General features: G+C 45.3%; 1 protein-coding gene across 3 annotated transcripts; it reads left to right on the top strand.

Annotated features, from left to right (window-relative positions):
- The first annotated feature begins 21 nt into the window (after positions 1 to 21).
- On the top strand, positions 22 to 25,827 carry FZD3 (frizzled class receptor 3). Of its 3 annotated transcripts, none has more exons than XM_083494411.1 (7): positions 22 to 163; positions 4,711 to 5,239; positions 14,824 to 15,020; positions 16,409 to 17,426; positions 22,252 to 22,400; positions 23,772 to 24,005; positions 25,236 to 25,827. In XM_083494411.1, the coding sequence occupies exons 2-7, from the start codon at positions 5,051 to 5,053 to the stop codon at positions 25,432 to 25,434; spliced, it is 1,986 nt and encodes a 661-aa protein (XP_083350537.1). In that variant the 5' UTR covers positions 22 to 163; positions 4,711 to 5,050; the 3' UTR covers positions 25,435 to 25,827. The 3 variants fall into 3 exon arrangements, with proteins under 3 accessions (XP_083350537.1, XP_083350535.1, XP_083350536.1); XM_083494409.1 differs by having other exon boundaries at positions 23 to 163; positions 25,221 to 25,827; XM_083494410.1 differs by lacking the exon at positions 22 to 163 and adding an exon at positions 2,556 to 2,666 and having other exon boundaries at positions 25,221 to 25,827.
- Positions 25,828 to 27,798: the final 1,971 nt, after the last annotated feature.

Here is a 27,798-nt window from a genome sequence, read left to right as displayed (position 1 = left end):
GGCTGGGGCGCAATTGGCTGGCTTTTTTCTCGGCGCCCCGCCCTCCCCGCGAGGGGGCGGGGCGGAAGGCGGCGGCCTCGGAGGCGGAGGCTCCTTCATTCGGGCCCCTTCAGCCGCCGCGCCGAGGAAGGGCCGGCCAGCGCCGCCTGAGGGACGCGCTCAGGTAACGGGGGGGACGACGACGACAAAAAGGGTCGGGGTTACAGCTAACAACCCCCCCCGCTCAAATCTCAAATCCCCCCCCGCTCAAATCACCTCAGTGAAGGGGGGGAGGGGCGCGCCTCACACTTCTTTTCTTGGGGGGGGGGTTTAAATTCCTGTCAGGGACCGACTCTCCCCCCCCCCTCAGAGGATTGGCTTCCTCACACCTGCGCGCGCACGCGCGACCCCTTCACCTCCCACCCGCATTAAAAGACAATGAAAGGGGGGGTGTTTCATGGCAGGATTTCCTCATAGGAGCGCCCCCCCCCGTTCCTCCTTTTTTCTTATTTTTTCTCAAACGGGGGCGATGAGGTTTGCTTTTTTGGATGTGGGTGGGTGGGATTCGCATCCCCACCACCATAGGAACCGACTTCCAAGGGCCAATGCCCCTTTGGCCTCCCCCCTCCCCATAAAATATTTGAGGGGTCTGCCCCCTCCCCCTACAAAGTTGAGGGGCAGTGCCATTCAAATTGCGTGTATGTGTCATGTGATCCATTATATTTTACTGTTTTTATTGGAAATGTTATTTACAACATATGGGATCAGTTATGTGGGGCTGTGCTTACCTGCTCTCTCCCCCCCCCCCCCATATTTTATTCAAGTTGGCACCCCTGCCTCCCTCCTGGTATTGTGTCCAGGTCAAAGGGGGGGTGGGCTTTGAGGGTTGAAAAGGGTTAAAACAGAGGAACTGGGTGGGTGTTTTTCAGCCCATGTCTTTTTTAGGAGGGGGAAGGGGGTTGGTGTGTAGGAGGGAGACCCCCCTCCTCACCCAAAGAAGGATAAGGGGGGGGAGTGTCGTCTCCTCCTCCTCCTCCTCCTTTGCATTGTGCCCTCTTCCCCCTGCATTGCATAGGTTGGGGCCGGGTAGGTGGCCTGCTGAAACTGCAGCTGATAATTATGTTATAATTAAACATTATTTATATCCTGCTTCTCCCCCCCCCCCCCGTTTTCTTCTTCTGTCTGATCGAGGGCCTGCGAGGCAGCTTTGCCGTAAGTTAATATAGACTAATGAGCATAATAAGGTTGAAACCAAACAAAAAGGTTGTGATGACTGATGAAGACTCAGGCCCTCGTTATTAGTAATTAATGCGCTTTAGCTTGCTCTGCTGCTTCCTCATCAGCCAGAAAGAGAGAAGAGAGGTGTTTTGATAGTTTCCTCCTTTTTTCTGACCAACCCCCCCCCCCCAACACATGTACAGGCACTGAAACACTAGTTATGCAGGGCTTGCTTTCATAGCCATGGCGTTGTGTTTTGTGGGGTAAGCCAGGGAGGTTCCCAGCCTTCAAGGGAGGTGTTACTTTGGAGAAAGTGTTGGCAATTAAAGGACTCTGTTGAGAAGTAGGGGTTTTAAACCACCTTCATGTATGAGGGGGAAAACAAGAATGAATGAATGAATGCTAAGGGCACACTGTTTTCTACCTTCTTCCCCCAAAAGAAAGGAGATGGGTGGTGGCAGCGGACGAGAGCCTCTACTGCCTTCATTGCATCCTGGGCTTCCCTTTGAGCTGATTACTGCTGCAAACTGAATGCCGGCCTAGGCAGAAACCTAGCCTTTCCGCCAACCATGCACCCTCCAGATATGTTGGATTGCAACACCTATTATGTCTGAGGCTGGCGGAAGTTAGTCTTTAAAACATTCATTAGTATATTGAGAAAGATGCATAAAGTTGCTTAATCAAAGAGCTGTGTACATAATAACATTGTAGTAAAACACAGCTAAAATCTGCAATACTATTGAACAAATATTCGTAAAATAGTTATCATTAAGGCACAGAAAATGTCAGCCAAAAATGTAAAACGTATATAGGTAACTAAAGGATATTTACTTTGCTGAGGTAAGTGTTCAGAAAGTGCCTAAAACAATAGTTAGGGTGCCTGTCAAGTGTCAATAGGCAGGGAGTTTCAAGGGTACTTCCATACTAGAAGTTGAGCTCACAAATGCAGAACCGACATTACGTAGCATTTGTGAAAGTTCCAAGGAGTAAAGTGGTCAGATGGGCACTGTAAGTAAAGGAGGGCACTGAGTTGAGAAAGGCTAGGATAGTCTGATCCAACAGGGCAGTTTTTATATTTTTAAGACTCCTTAAAAGGTGTCCCAATTTTGCTGATAGCAGCTCCGTCTCCCCTGCATCCTCACTGCTCCCTAGGAAGGTCCCAGAAGCAAAGGAGTTTTGTTAATGTGTTCTCTCTGAGCTTCACCACCTCCCCTGCAACAATGGAGGCAAAATACTTCTCTCTAAGTAAACTGAAGTACTAAATATCCAGAGCCGAGTAAAGAGACTGGAGCTCTCCTTGCAGGAATAGGCGCTGAATGCAGTGTGGTCAAACCTTTTGTGTTTCTTATAATTTGTAGGAGCGTTGTGTTGATGGGGGAGGGATGATGGAGAACCTCTCCACTTCAATACATGGCAGTATAGGGAGTGAATCTCCTCCCAGTATACGGGACACATATTTCCCTGGAGAGGTAAGAGAAGCCTACTCCCTTGCAGCAATGACAGTTTAGTGTGGATTGCTTTTTCCCTTGTTGGTGCAGTTGGGGTGAAAAAATGCCTACCATCTGCATTCCTTGCAAAAGATTATCCTCTCCTTGCTTCCATGTGCCATGCTTTTCTTTCCTCTTTAGAATTAAGACAAGGGCCCAAAGGATAGATTAAAGTCTGCAGTGTTACCCCTTCCTGGACATAGTGGGGATCAGAAGGATGGGGGTGGGGACAGTATGAATCTTCAGGGTAGGATGGTTTAAAAATTAGAAATCTGACTATAATCATTGGAATAGATTCAGAGGGATTGTTTTCTTTTGTACTGAAACAGCCGTTGGAATAATTACTGCAGAGAGCACTTTGCCATTGAGCTGCTAAAATCTTGCAGCAGTTAAGGATTGTGTTGAGTAAGCAGATCTTTCTGGGCGGTAAATAAATTCTCTTCAAAAATTCTAGAAATTTATCATGATTGTTATTTATTCATTTTTGTTAGTCACCTCTGATTACACTTGCAATAATTCTTTTTGTAAGTTTAGGAAAGTGGCAGGCTTGCATTCAATTGGTTGAAAATTCAAGTGTATAGTAACTAGTTAGCTTTTTCTCTTGTTATGATTTAAGTACCATAAATGATCTAGGTTAGTATATAGAGAATGATTAAGATTTTGGTATGGTAAATCTTTATTTGCATAAGATGGTTTGTTCATGGTTGCTATATTGTGTTTAAAAACAGTACAAAAGTCAAGTGAGAAGAAACCGAGTTAACACCCAAGGAAAGTCAAATTGGGGGGTACCCATGGATCACCAGCATTTATTAATTGTAGTTAAGATATCTGTGTGGTCAGACTCAATCCAAATATTTCTTGGATTGCCTCCATATTGCCTCTGCCTCCTGTGTTCTTTTCTTCTTGGCAAACTACTTTTAATATAGGTTTTTAAAATCTTTGACAGTGATGAATTGTTTGTGTTGTCCAAAACAGCCAAACCTTGCCAAAATAATCAAGTCTTGAAAGCCCTTGAAGCATATTCAGAGAAAAGTGACTAGGGTGGTGAGGGGCTTGGAAACCCAGTTGAAAGAGCAGGCTTTGTTTAGCTGGAGAAGAAGAGGTTAAGGGGAGGCATTATAGCTGTCTTCATATATCTGAAGGGCAGCCATGCGAAAAAAGAAGCAGACTTGTTCCCAGTTGCTTCAGAAGGCACAACTGGAGCCCATGAGTGGAAGTGGCAGGAAAGTAGATTTTGGCTAAACGTTAGGAGAAACTGCCCAGTAGTAAAAGCTGGAGGTGATGGGCTTTCCTTTTCTAAAAGGGTTTAAGCAGAGGCTGTGCGGCTATCTGTCAGGGATGTTGTAGTTTCATCCTGCATTGCAGATCTACATTGAGCAGAGGGCTGAACTTCAAGGTCCCTTATAGCTACAGTACAGTATATGATTCTATTAAATACTCTTTTCTCCTGAATCAGCTGCCATTTGTTTCATAAGGAAATGTTTTCACAGTCTGTGACCCTGGTGATATGAGTCCTTTGCCTTCTATAGACTGCAGCTATCAGCTAGAGATTTTGCTCTGAAATAGCTGTATAGTAGTTTACGCTAAGTGTAATCCATAAATCATAAGCTATTTAGAAAAAACGGAGGTAGTAGTAAAGCTAAAGCGAAAAACATCAAGCCTCATAAATCTTGAGACATGATGAGCAGTTACAGCTTCAGACTACTTATTTGGAATGATTGAAAGCTTGGCAATATCTGGTAAATGTCTGGTGTACTTGCACACATGATCAGTAGAAAACTCTCTGTCAGTGGGGTTTGCCTTTGGATTTTATTATTTGTTTACTATAGTTATACAGTGCCTTTCTGCTTGGGAGAGGAGAAGCCAAGTGCTGGTTGATCAGGCTGTGGTAGTCTCTTGCTATCATTTTTCAGTTGTGCTTAGCACTTTTCTCCCAAACTTATATGAGAGCCCATGAGACATAACTAATAACTTTCTTTGAATGGTTAGCAATACAGTTTTAACACTTTTATTATTTTGTCTTTAGAGCGCTTAATGAAAGAAGAGAGCCTGTCAACATGGGGTCTGTTTGGGAGTGCGGTTAGACAGCCAGCTTTGATGACCTAATGCAACTTGCATGGCAATATGAAACAAAAGGCCAAGATGAAGTACCTTATTAGTGCTTTGGGAATGAAAGCCTTCTGTGGGACTCAGCTAAGTTGCATCAATGCAAACAAACAGCCTTTCTCTGAAGAATCTTAAAATGAAGACCTGAAATGCGGATGAATCAAAGAATCTTTCGGTCTCTGAAGAACCTGACAGTGGTTCACAGGTACCCAGCAAAGTCTACTAAATAATCTGAAGAATCTCATGATTGCTGCAGAAAGATGGCTGCAAGCTGGGTCTTCCATTGTCTGTGGCTTTTGGCTGTTCTGATAGGATGCACAGGTGGCCACAGCCAGTTCTCATGTGAGCCCATCATCTTGAGGATGTGCCAGGATCTTCCTTACAACACCACTTTTATGCCTAACCTTTTGAACCATTATGATCAGCAAACAGCAGCTCTAGCCATGGAGGTAAGAGTTAACTTCCCCCTAAATGTATGATAGCATTCACAGTGGTGGAATTGCCTTTGGTACTGGAGAGTTGCCAAAAATAATTGAAGAGTTTCCCTACATCTGCTTGCAGGAATAATGCACAAAACAACAGAGGTGCATTGGTGCTCTTGAGGACGCTTTACACATTATGAACAACCTACATGGCGAAACCGCATAAAACCTGCATATAAAGTGGTATTAGGTGGCTATATGCATATGCAGTTTGAACTGCTGTTCTTTTACACAAAAGTGCTTTCCATTTAAAATAAATGGTATTTGAAGCAGTTCCTTGAGATAAAAAAGCGAGTTCTTTGCATGGTATAGATAAATACAGCCATCATGGATCATCACAGCAGCCCTGAGTCTGGGACTAGTTTTGTGGCATGTTTATATCTGGGGGGCATTCAGAAAAAATTGTGCTGAGGTGGGTAGTTCATCCTGGATTTTTGATCCTGAAAATTGGTGGTGGGTTGGTTGAGAAGCGATTCCCCGTGCTTTTGGGTACAAAGTGTCATGGCAAAATCTGCTCCCCTCCCTGCTTGACAGGGTTGCAATAAAGGCGAACAGGAGTGTCCGTTTATGAAGAGTGGCTGATTCTGCTGCAGTGGAATCGTTGCCTCTTGTTTTTGGCCAAGTGCCTGAGGTCTCCTTAGCTTTAGGGCAGGATTGCCTAATGTATGGCTCTCCAGCTGCTGTTGTACTGCAGTTCCCATCATCCCTGACCTTTGTCCATACTGGCTGGGACTTGCGGCAATTGGAATCGAATAACACCTGAAGGGTCACAGGTTAGCCAACCGTACTTCAGAGCGACTTCAGTAGCAGGTTCCCCTTCCTCCAAGTACACCAAGAGATGAAGAACCAGTGAGGAGAGTGCTCCTACCATGAAGTCCTTGCCCCTCATTTGCCCACATGTCAGCTTTTATCTCAGTGCAGTGGCTGCCCCTCTTATCAGTAATAATAATAATAATAATAATAATAATAATAATAATAATTTTATTATTTGTACCCCGCCCATCTGGCTGGGTTTCCCCAGCCACTCAGGGTGGCTTCCACAGAGACCAAAAATACACTAAAATGTCACCCATTAAAAACTTCCCTGAACAGGGCTGCCTTAAGATGTCTTCTGAATGTCAGGTAGTTGTTTTTCTCTTTGACATCTGGTGGGAGGGTGTTCCACAGGGTGGGCGCCACTACCGAGAAGGCCCTCTGCCTGGTTCCCTGTAGCTTTGCTTTTCGCAATGAGGGAACCGCCAGAAGGCCCTTGGCGCTGGACCTCAGCATCCGGGCAGAACGGTGGGGGTGGAGACGCTCCTTCAGGTATACTGGGCCAAGGCTGTTTAGGGCTTTAAAGGTCAACACCAACACTTTGAATTGTGCTCGGAAACGTACTGGGAGCCAATGTAGGTCTTTGAAGACCGGTGTTATGTGGTCTCGGCGGCCGCCCCCAGTCACGAGTTAATGAGCATTGCATCTCCTTTTGCCTGCAACATGCTTCTCATTAGCAGGGCTCACCTGTATGACTACTCCAGTAGGCACTGCCTTCATTCTTTCTTGGCTTTGTCTGCTCTTGGTGACTTCAGCATGTAGCCAAACTTTATTTGACTGTAGTGTCATGATTTCATCATGCTCACTGCAATAGATCAAACGTAAACATAGACGAGGTTTTAATTTGTATGTCCCTGTTGCACAAACACAAAAACTTTGTACAAAATAACAGTTCATTTGAATAACACTTTTCCTCTTTGGGTCAAGAAGTTGTGGTTGCCTTCTGGTTTACTTAGGGGAGCACTAGGTAAACTGGAAAAAAGTGATTATAAATTACTTCCAGTAATTTTGAACATGCTTTTTAAGCTTCCCAACTTTATGAGCATTCCCAAAGGGGAAAATTTCCTCAAAGGAAATTGCCATTGCAAGATACATATTCCTGCTAGTGATCCTGCTGTTGCATTGCAGACACTGTTATGATCAAGACTCTAGCTGTTTCATATTCCTGCACTTTGTGTTCCAGATTAGATTTGCCACATTTCTCCAAATATATTCCATTTCCAATATAGTCTTACCTAGTGACAAGTGTATGTTATTACAAATGAAAGTTCCCCAAATTCTATTTTGAATTAAACAGAACAATTTCCTTGTTATGTTGGCCTTCTAAGCATGAGAATTACCTTCTGTTCTACAGTATAATTTTAGTAGTTAAAAAGTGGGTCTAGTCTACACCCAATGGCCTCTTGTGGCCCACCAAGCAATGCTGAGAATGACACAGTTTTTCTTCAGCTTCTGTAGAGCAATCTTATATGGTGGGCAGATATTTTTAATCATACTTCCTCAGAACTTCTTAACTATTGAAATGGCTCCCTCATCCAGACTATTATAGAATCATAGAATTGTAGAGTTGGAAAGTATCGCACTGGTCATCTATTCCAACCCTCTGGTAGGCCTTGTCATTTTTCAAAGTACATTACTTGTATCTTACAGAGGCCTAATTTGTATATACTAACAATACTGCGACAATATCTCTCCACATCTTTGTAATTTCTCTCTGGTTTCAAGTCTGTGCTGTCTCCTTATTTTGATCAAAAGTTACTAAAGTCTCTATAAAGGTTGGGCAGGCCTTTATTTTCTATTCTTTTGATTCCCACTCTGTGTGGCATCTGCCCTAGTAGTTGGATGAGCTGTTGTGATACCATAATTAGGGAGGTTTCCTTTCCAGGATAAAATAGTTAGCATCAGTTAACTTAGTTTGGGAAGTAAGGTATGTCACATTTATCCTTCTTTTCTGCCCTTGAATTTCTGTTTGCATAGGATGCATTATTTCTTCTAGTGTATGGCTTACGGTAACAGTATCTTCTTCTTACTTTCAAGAGTTACCAAAAGCTGCTGTGGTGAAATCTGGTTATCAGTGGAAGTGGAATGTTGAAAATTACAAAAGCCTCCCATTCACCTTGTTTCTTTGTCCATTTTGTTGTTCTGTCATCTTATTAAAACTGGTATTTCATTGTTTAACCTAAGGTTATCAGTTTCTTGTATTCCAGTGTTCCCCTATAATGTGTTGGCAGCCTCAAATAGTTTCAGATGATTTCTGCATTGCAAGGGGTTGGACTAGATGACCCTTGGGTCCCCTCCAAATCTATGATTTTGTGATTCAGATGTGGGCTTAAGCTTGTACAGTGGTACCTCAGGTTACAGACACTTCAGGTTACAGACTCTGCTAGCCCAGAAATCACACCTCGGGTTAAGAACTTTGCTTCAGGATGAGAACAGAAATTATGCTCCGGTGGCAGCAGGAGGCTCCATTAGCTAAAGTGGTGCTTAAGAATAGTTTCAGGTTAAGAACGGACCTCCAGAATGAATTAAGTTCTTAACCCGAGGTACCACTGTACTTTGAGTTATATCAGTGCCAAATAGGGTTTGCTGGATAATTTAAGGTGGGGGACCCCCCCGGGCACCTCCAAGTCTGATCCTGAGGCACACAGAGTAACACTGTCTTTTGGAGCTACTGAAAGCAACTCTTTCCTAAGCAGAGGCACAGTTCTGTTTGACTAGTTTCTTTAAATTCTGGCGTATTGGTCAGATTGAGCTGTCCAAATTGTAGAAGCAGAGGAAGTAGGAGCTGTCCAACATTGATCAGGGTGCTAAGAAGATATGCATTGACTTACAAATTAAAAAAAAAAACCCTGTATGTTTCAGCATTCACTCGTCTCTTGAAATATGTGATAAATTTGCTGATGGTCTCACTGAATATTGCCCTGCTCCACCATACTCCCTCTGTGGAAGAGCTTATCATACAGAAAAACTCATCTAGCTAATGTTGTACCTATGTCATTGAATTAAGTTTATCTTTCTAACTACCTATTCAGCTGTTGACAAAAATATGGAGAGGGGAGCTGTGATAGAGTTCAATGAAAGTTTGTAGTAGGAACCAGGGTTTAACCTAGAGAAAAGAAAATATGTGCATGTTTTTCTGTTTTCAAATATTTACAGTGTTATCCATTTAAAAGTAATACCTCAGTATTAAGTAGCTATGGATTTGAACATTTAAGCAGAATGATCAACATCAAGAGCAGACAAGCTGTGGAAAAGGTTGTTTAGTGAGGTAAATTCTCCCTGCACATTTTGAGGGAAAGACAGAAATGTTTCTTCTTATGAAGCTCTCCTTGCTTCAGATGGAGGGCCTTCGTCCCCCCCCCCCAGTTGACGAACCAGCAGCTACACTCTGTCTGCTCCCACTGGTGTCCTGCATTTTCCTTGATGTTAGAACAGTTAGTCTTTCTCTCATAATCTTGGCTCAGTTGTGCTCTCCCACCCACACGTTGCAAGGAATTAAAGAGGCTATTCTCGCTCCTGCTTTGTGCCCATTTAGTAAAATGGCACTTGAGAAATGCAGTAAGCAGTATTGCATGCAAGCATAGCAGGTAAATAATGAACAATTAGACAATTTGCTAAATGTTTTTAAAGACTGCTTTGGGGGATTTTACTTCTAGAATGTGGTGGGTTTGTCGCCATTTTTGCCTTTTAATTTATGCATACTGACTTTGTTTTTTGGGGTCACCCAGGCAGATTGCTTGGTATTATGGTTAATTCAAATGTCTAGGAGAGGCTTAACAGCAGGGAAATTATGCTGTGTTAGAAAAGATGAACATAAGAGGCTGCTGGATCAGGCCAGTGGCCCATCTAGTCCAGCATCTTGTTCTCACAGTGAGCAACCAGAGGCATTTACAAAACCCACAAAGAGGGCCCAAGCGTAGGAGCACTGCTGCGGTTTCACAGACTATAAATGCACCAGTAAAAAAACTTCCATGGATGAATGGAGGCAATGCAAGACTTTCTTTTTGGTTGCGACCAGGCTCCCTCTTTCTTTCTTTCTTTCTTTCTTTCTTTCTTTCTTTCTTTCTCTCTCTCTCTCTCTCTCTCCCTTTGCAGCAATGGCAGTTTTGCATTTTGAAATATATAGTTATTGCCACTGTGACTGGTGGGGAGCTGTATTCTATGCCAGGTGAAGCATCCACGTTTTCATTAGCCCCAGGTAGAACTGGACTCTAGTTTTCGGCTGACAAAAACCACTTACTATTTTTGTTCTTCATAATGGCCTTTCAGTTTTTCTGAGCTACTCCTTGATTAGGAAGTGAGCTGAATGCAGGGGGTGTGGGCAGCCCCCCCATTAAACTTAGATCTTTTAGAAGACATCTGAAGGCAGCCCTGTTTAGGGAAGCTTTTAATGTTTAATAGACTATTGTATTTTAATATTTTGTTGGAAGCCACCCAGAGTGGCTGGGGAAACCCAGCCAGATGGGTGGGGTATAAATATTATATTATTATTATTATTATTATTATTATTATTATTATTATTATTACATCCCACCCCCACCGTTCAGCCCAACAGTGATCCTTGCTTTGCTTCCAAACAGCTTACCTCTCCAGTAGCTGGTTGATTTACATAAAGCACCCTCTCTCTATATATATACATATGATTTGCTGAAATGGCAGAAAAAGCAATAAAATTCATGGGACGTGCGTATCTGCACGCCTGTGCCTTCCCTGGCACCTTTGCCTCTGTTTCCCATATCATGTCTCTGGCCATGATATTAGCAAACCTCTTTCTCTGCTGGCAAAGGACTGTTCCTATGGATTCCAGCCTTTTGTGCTGGGACAAAGGTTGGCATTCTGATTCCCCGGAGCCAAATTGTGCCCTTTGACTCTCTCCCCTTTTCACACTCCTCGCTGAGCTTGGCCTGTTGCTATGCTTCAAAGCCTGTGGGTGTAGGGTTACCATGGCAATGGGGATGAAACTCCCGAGAGAGGAGGGGCCACAGTGTGAATAGAACACACAGGCCTTGTTAATCTGAATGTGAATGAAGGAGGAAGGCTCCTTTGTACTTCATCTCCATGTTGCCCAAACCTACAATTTATCAGCAGGGAAGCAACTTTCTCGTTTGCTAACGTGTTTATATTTGCTGTTTCTTGAGGCTTATGGAACAAAAGTGGTCGTGTCAGAGGCAGCGAACAGCAAACGCCTTGGGTTTTAATAAAAATTGTTTCTTTGACTTTATAGAGGCTTTTGTTCCTTTTACAACCAGAACGCTGTTCCCCAGATACTACTCCATAGCTTTCCTTTTTAGATCACAGCTCACCCTTCTGTGTTTACAAAGAGGTTTCCCCCTGAAGTTCAGAATCCATAGATCCAGTGCGGGAGGGGGCGTGGGTGGGTGCAGGACCAAATTTAGGGTGGTTCAGGCAGCTTCCCTGCACAGGGTGCTAAGCCAAGGGGGCGCAAAATGCATAATTTGGGGTGCCAAATTTTGGCCTTGCACATGGCACCATATTACAAAAGGTTACTCAAGTCCGTCCCTGGTAGGTACAGGGGGAAAAATCCTTCTTGATCTATATCCCCTAATTCCTTGCTATCTATCAGCTCTGCTTGTCTAGACATGAGCAGTTGTGTGTAGATCAACTTCATGTTGATCACATATACTGTATTTAAGCCTAAACAAATAGGTTCATGCCATGAGAAGAATAGGTGGCAGGGGGTTCCTGGATGCTTGACTTGTATATCCTGAGGCTTTTTCTTCACTGTGGAAGGAAATATGAGGGCTGGCAAAAGGAGGCGGCTGTATACAACCTCCGGAGACCATCATAGTTCATAGTTCTGTCGTAGAGTGGAAGACAAAGGAATGCCAGGCTCAGCTCCTGATCAGAACTCTTTTCCCTTCCCCCTTTACAAATTCAAATAGTTACTAGGGTAACGTAGAGGCAACAGTCCTGTTCTAAAGTGCAGGCACCATGTTCATTAGAATAACAAAATGAGACATGAATTCCACCCTGTCACTAATAGTAAGGGAGAATGAATTAAAAATGTAGGAGGAAAGCTCTTTTGCATGGCTCAATCCCATCAGTAGAGGCGTATACTTTTCCTGATTGCAGCTTTTGTAGCTATGCTTCTCGTTGCATGATGTCTGCTTTTACGTCTCTGTTTAAGCTAATAGAAGACTATTCTGTCTTTCTTTCTCTCTACCCAGCTCCCAGCCTTGCATGGTACCCCCCCCCCACACACACACACATGAGAGAGAAATCTTGGGGGTTATGGACCAAGGCTATTTCAGTATGAGCATGTCTGCCATAGTTACAAGGGTTAGCCACATGGCACCTGACTTACAAATGGCCATTCATTTGTCATCTCTGACAAGTAGATTTTCCCCATCCGTGCTAAAAAAGTTTCTGGTTCTTGAAGATTTAATAGCGGGAAGCAGCTCAGTCCAGGGCCTCCATAATGCAGCTCTGTTTAATACAGTGTCTTTGCCAACTCAGGGAGGAATTCAAGGTTGTTTTCTTTCAACAGAAGCATTTCGGCTTGTTCAGTGGAGTGACCTTCCCCTCTCCTTCTGCACACTGTTTTGGGTTTTTCCCTGACTCCCCAGAGCCAATTGGGGGGGGCATGAGGGGGAGCACAGGAGTCTGGTTGCGCTAGTATAAGGCCTTGCGCTGGCTGCAGCTAATGGAACTACATAGTTGAGCCTGGACTACAATTTCCACCACCCCAGCCAGGACTGCTCTCTGGTGCTGTGGCTGATGGGAGTTGTAGTCCGGATCTGTAGAAAGGCTGTTCTAGAGGCTATGTATGAAACTTTCCCTCTTCCAGCTTTGGAGCTGGAATGACATTAAGTGGAAGAGCACTTGCCATCAGTGATTTCGGAGGAGATGTTGTCCCCTCCCCCTCCCCCACACCACCCTTCTCCAAAGGGAGAGAGTGATCAAATGGCTTCCTGGTGCTTGCTTTCATGGGTGACTTCCAACTAAAAATCTGCATACACTAATATCATGTACTCATTTGCATATGTTCACTTCCTCTGGGGACACTGGTAACCGTAGCAGTCGCTGACAGCATGTGTGTCTCATTACTTTTTATGTCTAGACACCTTATTGTAATATTGGGGTGCGGGGAACTGACTTATCGCATTGTATTTGTATCACACCCTTCCTTCAAGAAGTTCAGAGTGGTATACATTGGCGTATCTCATCACATCCTCCCAACCACTCCTTGAGGAGGTAGGATAGGATTAATGTAGGAGATAGTGACTTTCTTAAGGCCACCCTGTGATTTCCTTGGCTGACTGGGGATTTTAACCTAAGTCTTTCCCAATCTAAACCAAACACACTATCTATCTTCTACAGCACTCCAACTATGTATTACTTAGAATTTTAGAGTTGGAAGGGTAGTCTATCCCCCTGCAATACAGGAATCTCAACTAAGGCATCCATGGCAGGCGGCCATCCAACTTCTTTTAAAAACATGCTTAATAGCATCTGTTTCTTTATAGTATTGTTTCTGGTTTTTATACAGCAAACTGTAGCATAGCAGTGTTAACTTCAACAAGCATGTATTGTTGAATTGGTTTCTTTTTACACCCCTGCTCTCATCTCTTTAATTCATAAGCAATGCGCCATATTTTTCTGCTCCTATCTAAAAATTGAATACTTGGCAGCTTAATGTCTAGGATAGCCTCAGGGTGAAATCAGATTTACTACCTACATTGTACCACCAAGGAAGGGTAGCGTCTTAGAAAATACTTTAACATATAAGAACTGATCTATAGAGTTACATTTCTAGCTGCCTGAACGTGTATGTCTGGCACGACATAGTGAACAGTGTTGTGTGTCTGTGGTGCTTTTGCCATGGAAATGGGTCAGGGATCACCAAAACAGTGCCCATGGGCACCAGTGTACCTACCAGATCTGCCCTGTGAATGGACATTTCTTATTAAACTAGGCCTGTATAATTTGCACCTTGCTAAACAAAATGTGCGTGGTGCAGGTGGCGCTGGGGGTCAAACCACAGAGCCTAGGACTTGCCAACCAGAAGGTCGGCAGTTCGAATGCCTGCGACGGGGTGAGCTCCCATCGCTCGGTCCCTGCTCCTGCCCACCTAGCAGTTTGAAAGCACATCAAAGTGCAAGTAGATAAATAGGTACCGCTCTGGCGGGAAGGTAAACGATGTTTCTGTGTGCTATGCTTTGCCAGAAGCGGCTTAGTCATGCTGGCCACGTGACCCGGAAGCTGTACGCTGGCTCCCTCGGCCAATAAAGCGAGATGAGTGCCACAACCCCAGAGTTGGTTACGACTGGACCTAATGGTCAGGGGTCCCTTTACCTTTACCTTTAAACAAAATGCAGCTCATCGGGCATGTCTGGTGGCCATCAGGGGCTTGATAAATTCTAGGTTTTCCCACATGCAGAGGGCTACTAATGGGTGGGATGAGGATGTGGTTTCAAGCGATTGTCTGGTGGGCTTATTTAGCTCAGTGGCCCATGATTTGTGTGGTGACCTCTGAAGGTGCAAGTCCACCAAGCAAAGTGAAAGTGCGTTACGATGGCATTGAGCAAATATTTATGTTGGCATTCCGTGCAGTCTGTTGCCAGAATTATCTGTCGTATTTGATCTGTTCCTCCCCACCCTGAAAAAGCTGGGCAGAGATTCTGAGATCTTAGATTATGATAACCACCCAGGCTGTTTCACAAGACGGAATCTGAAACGGTGGCTTGGAGCTATTTAATTTTGTTTTCTCTTCATAGCCATTCCACCCAATGGTGAACCTTGAATGCTCCCGGGACTTTCGGCCATTCCTGTGTGCTCTCTATGCTCCTGTTTGCATGGAGTATGGCAGAGTCTCCCTCCCGTGTCGCAGAATTTGCCAGCGAGCCTACAGTGAGTGTTCAAAACTCATGGAGATGTTTGGTGTGTCTTGGTCAGAGGATATGGAGTGCAGCAGGTGAGAAAGCCTCTGGATTTGTGTGTGTGTTTAAACGGCCACCTACAGATTTTAACACGTGCCAGGAATTATAAAATTACTTTGTTTTTCAGCCTTAGTTGCTGTACCCCCTTCCCTCCCTTTTCTGGACACTAAACCAACTTAGTGACCCACAGTAACTCTCCTGCTTTGACTGGGTTCATACCCAGCAGGCAGAGGCTACTACATTTCAGAGTCTCGTCAAACACTTGAAAATTCCTGCTCCAATCTCCCTTTTCAATTTTTTCTCCCCACAAGCCAACTTGCCCCTTTCAGACAAAAAGGTGACGGCATGGTGAATGACAAAACAATTGTTCAGTCTTCAAACCAGCTGAGCATGTTCCCTACTTTAATTGAGTAATCTCAAATCTTTTTTTGCTTTCGTTCAAAAGGAGAATATGCCAAGTGAAGGTGTCATGGCACATAAAGAACACAAACAATGCATACACAGGGCAGCTGAGACAGACTAGAAAGGCTTTACTAGCTTAATAAAGGCATTAGAGTGAGAATAATCACTCTGGCCACAAGGACAACTTGGCTTCTTGTGTTATTTTTGCATCTCTCCTTTTTCTCTTTCCTCATTTGGCTAAGCTACAAGAAAAGGCTCATAGTTTATGTTCAAAAAGTCAAGAAAGCTGGTCATAATCTACAGGAGACCAGACAAGCAATGTTCTGTTCTGCTTTGCAGTGAACTTGAGTCATCTTTTGTTGCTTGCCCTAAGCTTGGCTCCAGAGAAAGACCTTCTCAGTCATAAAGCCATAGAGACATAAAGCCTCTCAGTCCATTCTGCCCACTTCTCTTCAAGTCCAGCATGAAGTTTTACTGTCCATCTGCTGTCCTACACTCTTCCTCTTGTTCACATGCAGGCTGGTGCCTTCCAGTGGTCAAAGTGCTGGTCTAAGGCCAGGGAAACCTGACGGGGACCATCTAATAGATAGGAGAGGTACTTGCAGTAAGGAGTCAGAGGATTGAAGGTCATATGTATTGGTAAAAACAGCCAAGTGTGCTAAATAAAAGTTGGTCAAAGTGACTGATTTGATTTATTTTAATTAACAAAATGTATATACTGCTTAATTTTAAATAAGACCTCTAAGCAGTTTGCCAAGAATACAAACATTAACATGATCAATAGAAATCAAAGTTTAAAAACAAGTTTAAAAGCAATGTCTAAAACTCCCAGACTACAGTGTCAGGATGTTACTTTGATTATTAGGTATACAGCCTGTCTCAAAACCTTGAGGCAACAACATCTCCTCTCCATCCAACATTTTGTTACTCCTCCAAGGGCCAAGGAAGCCGCATGATTATTTTGTTGACATTAGTAAAATGTGTGTGTCCAATAGCAGATTCTCCTTTCTTGCCATTCTAGGTTCCCGGATTGTGACGAGCCTTACCCTCGCCTTGTCGATCTCAACGTCATTGGGGAAGCGACGGAAGAAGCGCCAGTGGCAGTGCAAAGAGATTACGGCTTCTGGTGCCCCCGAGAGTTGAAAATCGACCCGGATCTGGGCTACACATTCCTGCGGGTACGGGACTGTTCCCCTCCTTGCCCGAATATGTATTTCAGGCGCGAAGAGCTCTCTTTCGCACGATACTTCATTGGTGTGATCTCCATTGTCTGCCTTTCGGCCACCTTGTTTACTTTCTTGACTTTCTTGATTGACGTCACGAGGTTTCGCTACCCAGAAAGGCCCATCATCTTTTATGCCGTCTGTTACATGATGGTATCGCTCATTTTCTTCATTGGCTTTCTGCTAGAGGACCGGGTGGCCTGCAATGCCTCCAGCCCCACCACGTACAAGGCTTCCACGGTGACTCAGGGCTCCCACAACAAAGCGTGCACGATGCTTTTCATGGTGCTCTATTTCTTTACCATGGCTGGGAGCGTCTGGTGGGTGATCCTTACCATTACTTGGTTCCTGGCAGCTGTGCCAAAGTGGGGCAGCGAAGCCATTGAGAAGAAAGCCCTCCTCTTCCACGCCAGTGCGTGGGGCATCCCAGGGACCCTCACCATCATCCTCCTAGCGATGAACAAAATCGAAGGCGACAACATCAGCGGCGTGTGCTTTGTTGGCCTCTATGACGTGGATGCCTTGAGGTACTTTGTCCTTGCTCCCCTCTGCCTGTATGTGGTGGTTGGGGTCTCTCTGCTGCTCGCCGGCATCATCTCTTTAAATCGGGTTCGTATTGAAATTCCTCTAGAGAAGGAGAACCAGGACAAGCTGGTGAAATTCATGATCCGGATCGGTGTCTTCAGCGTCCTCTACCTCGTGCCACTCTTGGTTGTGATTGGCTGCTATTTTTATGAGCAAGCTTACCGAGGTGTGTGGGAGACGACGTGGATACAGGAACGGTGCAAAGAGTATCACATACCCTGCCCTTATCAGGTGAGCAAGCATCTATCTCTCTGCAAGGTATTTGCACACGGTCCACTCCCATTTATTCCCAGTTTTATAAACCTGGCGTCGCTCTCCTACTTCCTTGTAGGAACATGCTGCAAGTACATAATCATATAGACAACTGGAAAGTATGAGTTAGGGAAGAATGCTGGTGGAAAAATGAAATGAAATAGGAACAGGAGTTGGAGCCATCAGAACCTTTTTACCGGTGGATTATTTTTGTCCATGATGGTAGGAAGGCCAGCTGTTTAGGAACTGAAGGTTTATAATATACAAAGCACATAAAACTGAGTAAGATAACCAAGACAATCCCTGCCTTGCAGGCTTACAGTCTAAGGATGACATGGCACAGAAGAGAAAAGGGAGCGAGCTTGCATGAGGGATAGTTTTAGAAAGAACAGATACAGCCCATTGGAAAGAGGCCATCTCTCTTCTAGGTTTTCAGGGGAATTTTGGTTCATAAGTAGACTTTTGAGGTTGGATGGAGGTGACACATGGCTTTTTCCTTGCCAAAGTCAACAACAGGCTTATAAAGGCAATAGGAGGACAGGAGAAATTGGGTTGGTGGTTGGGTGAGATAAATAAGGCAGGCAAGTTTGCAGTCACTCCTATTTCTGTTGCCAAAAGCACAAGGGAACAACAAGGCAGTCCCTCCTCTTTCACCCCAAGGCAGCCCCCAAGTCCTCACTGCTAATATTACAACTGCCATAAAGCAGGTGAGCTCACACACACACACCATCACCATCCAAAACTACCTACTCCATAACAGGGCACAAAATCGAAGGGCCAACTGGCCCGGCATTCCTTCTTCTGCCTCCATCACCAACACAAAGCAGACAAGCACCTTAGAAATCCAACCTCCATTGCCCTGATGAAGCCAACTTGCCCATTTTGTTCATTAATATTGCTGTGCTTGAATGATGGAGTTTTCGTTAAGCAAGTAGGGCTAAAATATAAGAGATTCTCAAGTGTTTCAGCAGTTGTGGTTGGCATAATGCAGCGGGCTTCACATACACACTCTTGCAATTTCACCTGTCCCTGGGTCTTTGCTGCTTTCTTCCTCCCGTAACTTGTTCTAGCACAACGAGATTAAAATCTTTCTCATTACTGTGACATATACCTGTACCAGCAAATATCACATTTCTTTCAGTAATATTAAGGGTGGGTGTGATTAACGTGCATAGCTGTGTAACAATATGCAGAATGGCTGCTTCCCAACTGCTCAGAGTTGAGAATTTAATCAGTAAGCTTATCTTGAAAAGAACAGATTAATTATGTTTATTGGGCTACTGAAAGCTTAATGAGGAGAACATAAAATTCACAATGCTGCTTGATAGTTAAAAGGGGGCGTGTATGAAGGAAAAGTGTAAATCTGCCAACTGCTATTTTGATATGAGAATGGAAGATACGCCATTTTCTAGTGACAGGCTTTATGCCTTTTGCAACCTATGCGTAAGATGCTTGCAAAGGCTCCACAGTTTTAACATCCATGTACAACCTTCTAGGAACTCTAACCCAATCAGAGGTGCTTGGACCCCCGTGTTGCATGCCTGTTGCATCCTCCTCACGCATGGGCTGGAAGGGCGAACATGAGGATGACACAGCTGTGCAGGCATGCACCCTTCCAATCAGCCTTTTGCATCCTCCTGACGCCCTGCCAGCCCCATGTGGCTTTGCCGGGCTGGGATCAGACTCACAAAGCAGCGTGGGTCTAGCAGGGGCGGCATGAGTAGCAAAATGCATCCTCGAAAAAACTGTTCCTGAGCCGACAGCCCCCCTCTCCCCACCCACACTACACCTCTGCTAAGATCTCGTGTAGTGGGAGTGAGCCGGTTGGGTTGGACTTTAGGACCCACCAGCAGAGAAGGCAGGACAAACATCTTAGGAAGGAGGCAGAGCTCCCAGCATTCCTTGGTCTGTCCTGCCTTCACAGCAAAGCAGCACACATCTTCCTTAAGCTGCAGTGTTTGTCACGGGAGGTCTGTTGCCCTGCCAGCTTTCCTCCTCCCTTCTGCGGCTTCTACCCATGAACCGTGTACACACTTTGGTTGTAGCACCAAAGGTTGTTGGCAGACTCCTTTCCGTCTGTGGAGTTTCCCCAGCAGGAGCTGGTGCCGTCCATTTCTGCTTCCCAGCTTAGTCGAGATGGGAGCAGATCAGTTATCTGTCTTTCAAATCACCACAGCCCTGTTTTATTTTTGGAGTTCTGTTCCAAGGAAAGTGCTCTTCTGCTCCCCAGGTAGCCGCAGGCCTAACTCTGAGCAGTGACTGGAAGTAATTTGTTATATAAAGGGAGCAAGAGTGTGCTAGCTCTTAATTGCAGCTGGCAGTTCTCCAGAGTCAAACCTAATCTATGTGAGCAAACGGCAGGAAAGGAAAGATGTGCACAGCTCTCAGTCTTGTCCAAAGTGTGATGACGTTGGGCCTGTCCACCGCCAGACCAGGAGTGAGATGCCACCTCCTCCAAGCTGTGAACAGCTGGTTGAGGATCCTGCAGCTATTTGGAGCTTGAGGATCTTGCAGCTATTTGAAATCTCATTTCAGAGAGAAATTCTCAAGTGTTCAGATAATCGGAGGATCTCTCAGTTTGGATTCTTTACTTCACCTTGTGATGAGAGGGACAGAGAACAGGCAGCGCTGACTGTGCGAGCCAAAGACCCGCACCTGGTCTCTCCTTGAGGATAGTCCCAAGGGTGGAATGTTGAAAGAGGTTTGGGCTGTTCTTAGCTTTCCCTCAGGAGTGAAATTGCCCAGACCAGAAGCTACTTGCCATCTGGTCTAGTCAGATACGCTATCTGAATTATAGCTTTGAGACTAGCAGAAGCAGCTGCTGTTTGGAATTGGGAAGATCTTGAATTCTCAACACCTTGTCCTAGTTGTTCTTTGCCCTGTGCACAGTATCAATTAAGGGAGTACAGGGCACAGACTGAGACTGCAGCTCCATGAGCATTTTTTCCCCCAGCTTTGTGTCGCTTCCTGTCAAGTGGGATCAACTGCCACTTCATTGTCCAGCCACCGCTTGGCATCTCTCATAATACGTTTTTCTGCCTCAGAGCCATAACAGAAGCTGATGGCATTTGACAGGCACTATAAATGCCTCCAGATTCAGCTGCTCTGAAAGTGTCCTGGGTGGCATTTGCAGGGGCTTCAGCTCCACTCTGTTTCAAGAATAGGATTGATACTTGTTGAGAAACAGCCAGCATTGCAGAAGCAGAAGAACAGTGCTTCGTAAGTTAGCTTTCAGTGAGTGTATGCAGGCAGTCCTTTCTGAATCTGCAATGGAACAACTGCTTTCTCGACCCTATTGTGCTATCAGCCTCAATCAGCTATGGTAGCTTTATAGCTCTACAAATTAATGGAGCAGGTGTGCAAGCCTCAATTGCAGAAGGAGAAAAGGCCTTTTCCCTTGTGCCTCGCAGTGCCAAGCTACAGATGATGATAAGCATGCTTTGTTGTTGTTTAGTCGTTTAGTCATGTCCAACTCTTCATGACCCCCTGGACCAGAGCACGCCAGGCACTCCTGTCTTCCACTGCCTCCTGCGGTTTGGTCAAACTCCTGTTAGTAGCATCGAGAACACTGTCCAACCATCTCGTCCTCTGTCTCCAGGTAGTGTGGTTGCTGACCTTGAGCCAGACATCCTGGAGAGTGAAGTCAAATGGGCGTTAGAAAGCACTGCTTAATAACAAGGCCAGTGGAAGTGATGGTATTCCAGCTGAACTATTTAAAATTTTTAAAGATGATGCTGTTAAGGTACTACACTCAGTATGCCAGCAAGCTTGGAAAACTCAGCAGTGGCCAGAGGATTGGAGAAGATCAGTCTACATCCCAATCCCAAAGAAGGGCAGTGCCAAATAATGCTCCAACTACCGCACAATTGCACTCATTTCACACGCTAGCAAGGTTATGCTCAAAATGCAGCTACTGCCAAAAGCAGCACCCCAGCATTTTGCTCTCCCATATTCCTAGCAGAGTTTACAGACCTTGTGGTGTTTGGCCTTTCCCTGCCCCTTGCCAGCCGTTAGCCCATGGAAGATTGCAAAATCAGGGTGCTTACAAATTACACCAGATACTATGGAGGAGGATCTGGATGGTTTTCATTGCCATCTTCACAGTTTGCATGCACTCTGCCCTGGCTCATAGCTGTACCATGCGTGATTGAGCCTGATTCTCCACAACTCATTACACTTGTGTTTATAAAATTTCATATATGCAAGTAAGAGACAGTTGCTGTCTTGGGGCTGTTAATATGAGATTGTGACTCTCCACATTTAGTGAGGATTTTCAAAGCATTTCCACCGAATGGTTGGTCAGCAAAGGAGATATCTTGTGGTGCTCACATGTCAGAGTGCTTTCCCCCCACAGTCTTGTGAATTCAGTCCATGGCAAGTGATAGCATTGCCATTATGATCCATACGTACTTCAGCTAAACAGAGCGGGAGTTAATTCCATGTGAATACTTCACACGCTTCTCCAGAAAAATCTATTGAAATCAATTGTTTGGGTGTGATTTGTGGCTATTTTCCTTGCCAATGTTGCCTCTCTGTTTTAATGGTTATGCACTGACATGTTCTCTGGCTTTGGAAATACTTCAGGTACATGAGGAATTGAAATTGGAGTTTTGAGTGAAATGATTTTCTGTGTGACTGAAATACTTCAGATAAATTGCCTTGATCTATCTGGATTCTGTGGGCCCATTCTGTAGATGGGAAATGGAGGGACTCGACTGATCTTTGTTTTCTGCTAGTGAGTTAGAGAGATGGAGTTGTGGATCTGCAGCAGTGTCTCATGTTTGCCCTTGTCTGCTCCTTCCAGGTCACGCAGATGAGTCGTCCAGACTTGATCCTCTTTCTGATGAAGTATCTGATGGCTCTGGTGGTTGGGATTCCATCTGTCTTCTGGGTTGGAAGTAAAAAGACCTGCTTTGAATGGGCCAGCTTCTTCCATGGGCGCAAGAAAAAAGAGTGAGTTGTGATACATAAAAGGTGGCATGGAACAGGTTCTGCTATAACTCAGATTTTACTCAAAGCAGTTCTTAAGCAAGAGGCAGATTTTCTTCCCTCATTTTTCCCTGCTTGCCTTTTTTCAAGCTTTCTTTGACAGGGGTAAAAACAACAACTCCAAACTGTTGTTTTCATTTCATTTCAATTTCTCAAAGGAGAATATGGAAAGAGTAGATTAGGCAATCTCTGCGCCACCTCCCACAAACTCTTAAACTCCTTTCCCCAAATATACATGGCAATGGGGGGAGCAAAGTCCCCGACCACTCTTAATCTCTCTCACTCCCCCACCCCATGCAGCCTTCTGCATGCCAGAAAGAGGGAGGGAAGGGCCTGCTGGGTAGCAGGGAAGAGACTTTGCTTCCACCATTGCTCCTGTCTTGCTGCTGGAGCAGAATGAGGCCACCAAATTGCTGACAGGTTCAATCTTCATCTGAGACCCTTCACATTTCTTCATCCCTCTTGACAAAGGCCATCCGTTAGGCCAGCCAACACTAAGTCTGTGCCAGTCTGCTGAACCTGGATTGAAATGGACCCAGTTAATCTTAGTCAGGGGTGCAGAATCGGATGTGGCCAGCAGGCTTCTTTACCTCTGAGGGAGGCGTCTTACAAGGCCAACTTCTATAGAGTCAGATCAGCTACACTGACTGGGAGTGGCTCTCCAGCATTTCACAGATGGGTCATTCGTTCCCAGCTTTAGCTTGAATTGCCAAGGGTTGAACCTGGAACCTTCTGTGCTCTGATACTGAGCTGTGGCCCAGCCATACTGTCTTAACCTATGCAGCATAAACGCTGAAGGTAAGACACGCTGAGAGGAGTCACCAGTGGGAAGAGGGCTGTTGCAGTGAGGCCCTTCATCTACAGCAGCGGTTCTCAACCTGTGGGTCCCCAGATGTTGTTGGACTATGACTCCCATCATTCCTGAGTTATGGCCTTGCTAGCTATGGGTGATGGGAATTGTAGTTCAACAACATCTGGGGACCCGCAGGTTGGGAAAGGCTGTTCTACAGGTTTCTCAGAGACTTCTGGCTGACAATTTTTTAAAAAAGGATGCAGGATTAGGTGGCCCCCCTTCGGCCTGGTCCAGCAGCGGGACTCTGCGGCTACTAGTAAAAAATGATGCTTGCCCTCCTCCAAAAATTATTGCTGGCTTGTATTTCTACAACAGTGAACACCATTTCTAGGTCTGAATGATCCAGATACAGTAAGAACAGACCCCTCCCATTCGCATTGGGTATTCAGTAGATTTTTTCGCCACCTAACCTCTTCATGCTCTTGCCTATTGCCATCTGTCTCTCTGGAGTCAAACTGACTGGGCTTTACTGTTGTAAACAGGGTTGTGAACGAGAGCCGGCAAGTGCTTCAGGAGCCTGATTTTGCTCAGTCGCTCTTGAGAGACCCCAACACACCCATAATCCGCAAGTCCAGAGGCACCTCCACCCAGGGGACATCCACCCACGCTTCCTCTACCCAGCTGGCTATGATGGACGACCAGCGAAGCAAAGCGGGCAGCGTCCATAGCAAAGTCAGTAGCTACCACGGCAGCTTGCATAGGTCACGGGATGGCAGGTGAGGAGACTGAAATTGCTGTGTGAACGCAACCCACCTAGGCAGAGAACACGTCGCCATTTAAACGGGGGGTTGCCATTTGCTGGATGAATTTGTGGGAGCTGATAGCCTTTCCCCCACCCCTTAGTGGTCTGTTTCAAGTTCTGTCAATAGAGGTGTGAGCTCTTTTTTCTCTCCCACACTGTCCACATAGAAAACAGCATTAAATGGAGTTAGATCCTGGCCGTTCTTTCCTAACCGGGTTGGCAGCAGTTCTCCAGGGTTTCAGAGTGGGTTTTCTCCTGACCATCGAATCACAGAGCTGGAAGGGAACACACACACCCCGGGTCATAAGCATAGCTGTCAACTTTTTCCTTTGTTTATCAACAACAACAATTATTATTATTATTATTATTATTATTATTATTATTATTATTATTATTATTATTTATACCCCGCCCTCCCCAGCCAAGGCCGGGCTCAGGGCGGTTAACAAGCAATAATAAAAACAAGTTGAATGAATACAACTTAAAAACAAGATTAAAATACAATTAAAATATTGAAACATTAAAATATTAAAATGCAGCCTCATCACAGGAGGAGAAAGGGGAAAGGAAAAAGAAAGAGAGGGAGGGAGGGAATCAAATTGGCTCCAAGCCAAAGGCCAGGCAGAACAGCTCTGTCTTACAGGCCCTGCGGAAAGAAATCAGATCCTGCAGGGCCCTGGTCTCATTGAGGCAGAGCGTTCCACCAGGCCGGGGCCAGTGCTGAAAAGGCTCTGGCTCTGGTTGAGGCTAATCTGACTTCCTTAGGGCCCAGGACCTCTAGGGTATTGCTGTTTATGGACCTTGAGGCTCTCTGTGGGGCATACCAGGAGAGGCGGTCCCATAGGTATGAGGGTCCTAGGCCGTGAAGGAATTTTTTTTAAGGGAAATTCCCTTATTCCGAATAGGATTCCTTGCAAGAAAAGGGAAAAGTTGACAGCTATGCATATGGTCTAGCCCCCTGCAATGCAGGAATCACAGCTAAAGAATCCCTGACAGATGAGTATCCGACCTTTAAAAACCTGTAACAAAGAAAAGCCGGCCTTTGTCTAAATTCTCAGACCTCGGGAGTGAGACCGAGCTCTGCTGAATCTGATCTGTGTTATGCATTGTGTGGGAGGTCCTGCAGCTCTCTGAATGGGAAACCCATTCTTGTCTGCGTTACTGAAACCGATGAGTCTTTATGAATTAGGTATACCCCCTGCAGTTACCGCGGGATTGAAGATCGACTACCTCACGGCAGCATGTCCCGACTGACGGACCACTCCAGGCACAGCAGTTCCCACCGGCTCAACGACCAGTCGCGTCACAGCAGCACCAGGGACCTCAGTGGCAATCCAGTGACCCACATCACGCACGGCACCAGCATGAACCGGGTGATCGAAGAGGACGGTACTAGCGCTTGAGCCGCGCTTTTCTCTGTTCCATGAGCAGCGCTCGTTCCATTTCAGTTCAACAGAACTCCGTGTTAGCCCTTTCTCTTAGGTGCTAAGCTTGCCCTGATGGAACCTAACCAGCTGCTGCCTTTTCCCCCTAGCCAGCAATTTCTCAGAAACATTTTCTCCCAGCAAAGGTATGCTGCTCAATCAAGTCTACAAGCTAAACGGTTTCTGGTACTTGACTCCTCGATACAAACTTTATTTATTATGCTTGACAACTGGAATTTCTTAGCGCTGTTTTTTAATTGTCCGTATGCTTCTCTAAGAGATATCTACTATGAAGATCCTGTGGAAGGGGGACAAAAAAAACCCCCAAGCAGAAGACTGGCTTTTTGTTTGAAAAAAATTCCACCCCTGCAATCTTTTTGTTGCTGTCTCTGATTAGATAATAAACTGGTTAGCTGTTCTCATGCAGCGCAGAGGGTGGGCTGCATGTTTTTAAAAAACTGCACAAAGGACATCTGTAGGGGATCAGCAGGAGATTTTAAGCGGTTACACTGGAAATGCAGCAGAAGGATAATGAGCAGAGAAGGCTCTGCATAAGGGTGTCTGCTCTTAACTGAAATTGCTAGTCTCTGGGAGGGAGGGAGGGTGGGTGGGTGGTTATGAACAATTGGTACTTAGCTTCTTGTATCGTCTGTGCTTTTGTAGAAAATGTTCCAATTTCCTACTTGTTTACAGTTTTTACGCAGGGAAGAAGGGAAGTGGGCGTTAGTTCCCAAACTGTATCCGTCGCCTCTCAAGCCCAACATGGATGCGAGAGGGAAATGGATTTTGACAATTTAGCTACCTTTTGTTCTCCTGACGAATATTGTGTAAATACCCCCATCCCTGACCCCTTTCAGCCTCAGTGCCTTGAACAGCTCCTGCTGTATCTAGGGCATTCTATGGGGGGGGGGGGTTAATGACCTCTATTAAGACATAACGGGAACTGGGGTGCTGTTTGAGAAGGGAAGGGCAAGTGGACCCATTCATACACTTGCTAAACTGTTGGCTTGTTTAATGAAGTGTGTTTTGGCCAAGGCCTGAGAACAGTCATTAAGGAGAGAAAAGTTTGAATTTGCTCGTCGCTTCGCATGCCAGGCTCAAGACAGGGAAGTGGAAGACATGCAGAGCAAATGAGGCTTTTCCCACCCGGTTCCTTAAATCAGGTTCAGAATAGGGCTGAGGGAATTCTTTGTGGAGTGCGCTTAGCTTCCTTTTGCAAATGTTGTTGTTAGGATAACTTTGACGGTGCAGGTGCTGAAGGCAGGCACATTTGAACCATGCGTTTAGTTCAGGGGTAGCTGGCGACAGCCTAAGCACTTCTGAGTCGGGAATTCCATGTGGGTTATTTGAGGGAGGGGGGCCTTAGTCTATACAGCTGTGGCCACGGTGACCTTCCTGGATTCAAGACGCCACCAGTGCGCCGAAGACTCTGACGTGAGAAACAGATCGCAGGGGCTGAGATCCCCAAACCTGCCCTTCCCTGCAGCCAAGGGGACCTGGGGCTTGTGCTTCCTGCTAGAAGCAGCCCTCCTGCAGGGCATGCCAAACAGCTCTGGAAAATAAGGGAACTTTCTCACAGCAATTTGGGATACAGCAAGGGGGGGCTGCTGTTAAGGGGCAAAGGTCCTGTGGGTGAACCTCAAGTGGCATTTTGAATCCCAGCCCAAATGTGAAGCTGGCCTCAACTCCCCCCCTCCCCCACTTTATTTGAAAAACTCAAGATTCAAGGGGCAGCTTAAGGTTCCCAACCTTTGGGTTTGCGCTTTCAAAACAGGGATATCCGATTAAGATTGCCATCTTAAACATACAAGCTAGTAAATCTCATTGGACAGAGTGGGCCTTGCTTCTGAGTGAATGTACATGGGGTCTGGTTTTAAGTATGACTTGTCCACCAGCTTTGGCCATGTACTTGTGCACTCCTGTGAATGATATGCAAACGAGTAATTCATATATGCAAATTAACAGTCCTTGCTGAAAACGTTGCCCACACCGCTTTTGGGAAGTAGACTTGATTTTTCTAAGGCAGCTATTGGCAAGTGTTTGAATTGTTGCCACAAGGAAGCACTGGCTTGTGTTCGAACCTACCTCACCTATTGCTCTGTAACACTATTGCTGGGAAATGTACAGTTGCTTTCTCTTAATATGCTTCACCCATCTGATCTGTTTCTGCTATATGATATGCAGGAAACATGCCAAACACCTACACTCTGATGCTAGCGCTTAAGGATTGTGACAAAGCGTTGTTTCATTTTTATAGAATTTGTGGTTCCTAACATTTGATAGTATTGCAAGAAAGCGGGCGTGGGTGGAAGGTGAGGGGACCTCACTCCCCGCAGCGACTCC

This window comes from Podarcis liolepis (assembly GCF_965112155.1).
Source record: "Podarcis liolepis genome assembly, chromosome: 3".
NCBI classification, from domain to species: Eukaryota; Metazoa; Chordata; class Lepidosauria; order Squamata; family Lacertidae; genus Podarcis; species Podarcis liolepis.
This window is presented reverse-complemented; position numbering and strand designations above follow the sequence as displayed.

Bases quoted from the DNA above. Each gene is read 5' to 3' on its own strand.
- FZD3 (XM_083494409.1), top strand. From the start codon at position 5,051: ATGGCTGCAAGCTGGGTCTTCCATTGTCTGTGGCTTTTGGCTGTTCTG. The intron at 5,240-14,823 runs GTAAGAGTTAAC...TTCTCTTCATAG, and splicing joins CAGCAGCTCTAGCCATGGAG to CCATTCCACCCAATGGTGAA. The intron at 17,427-22,251 runs GTGAGCAAGCAT...TGCTCCTTCCAG, and splicing joins ACATACCCTGCCCTTATCAG to GTCACGCAGATGAGTCGTCC.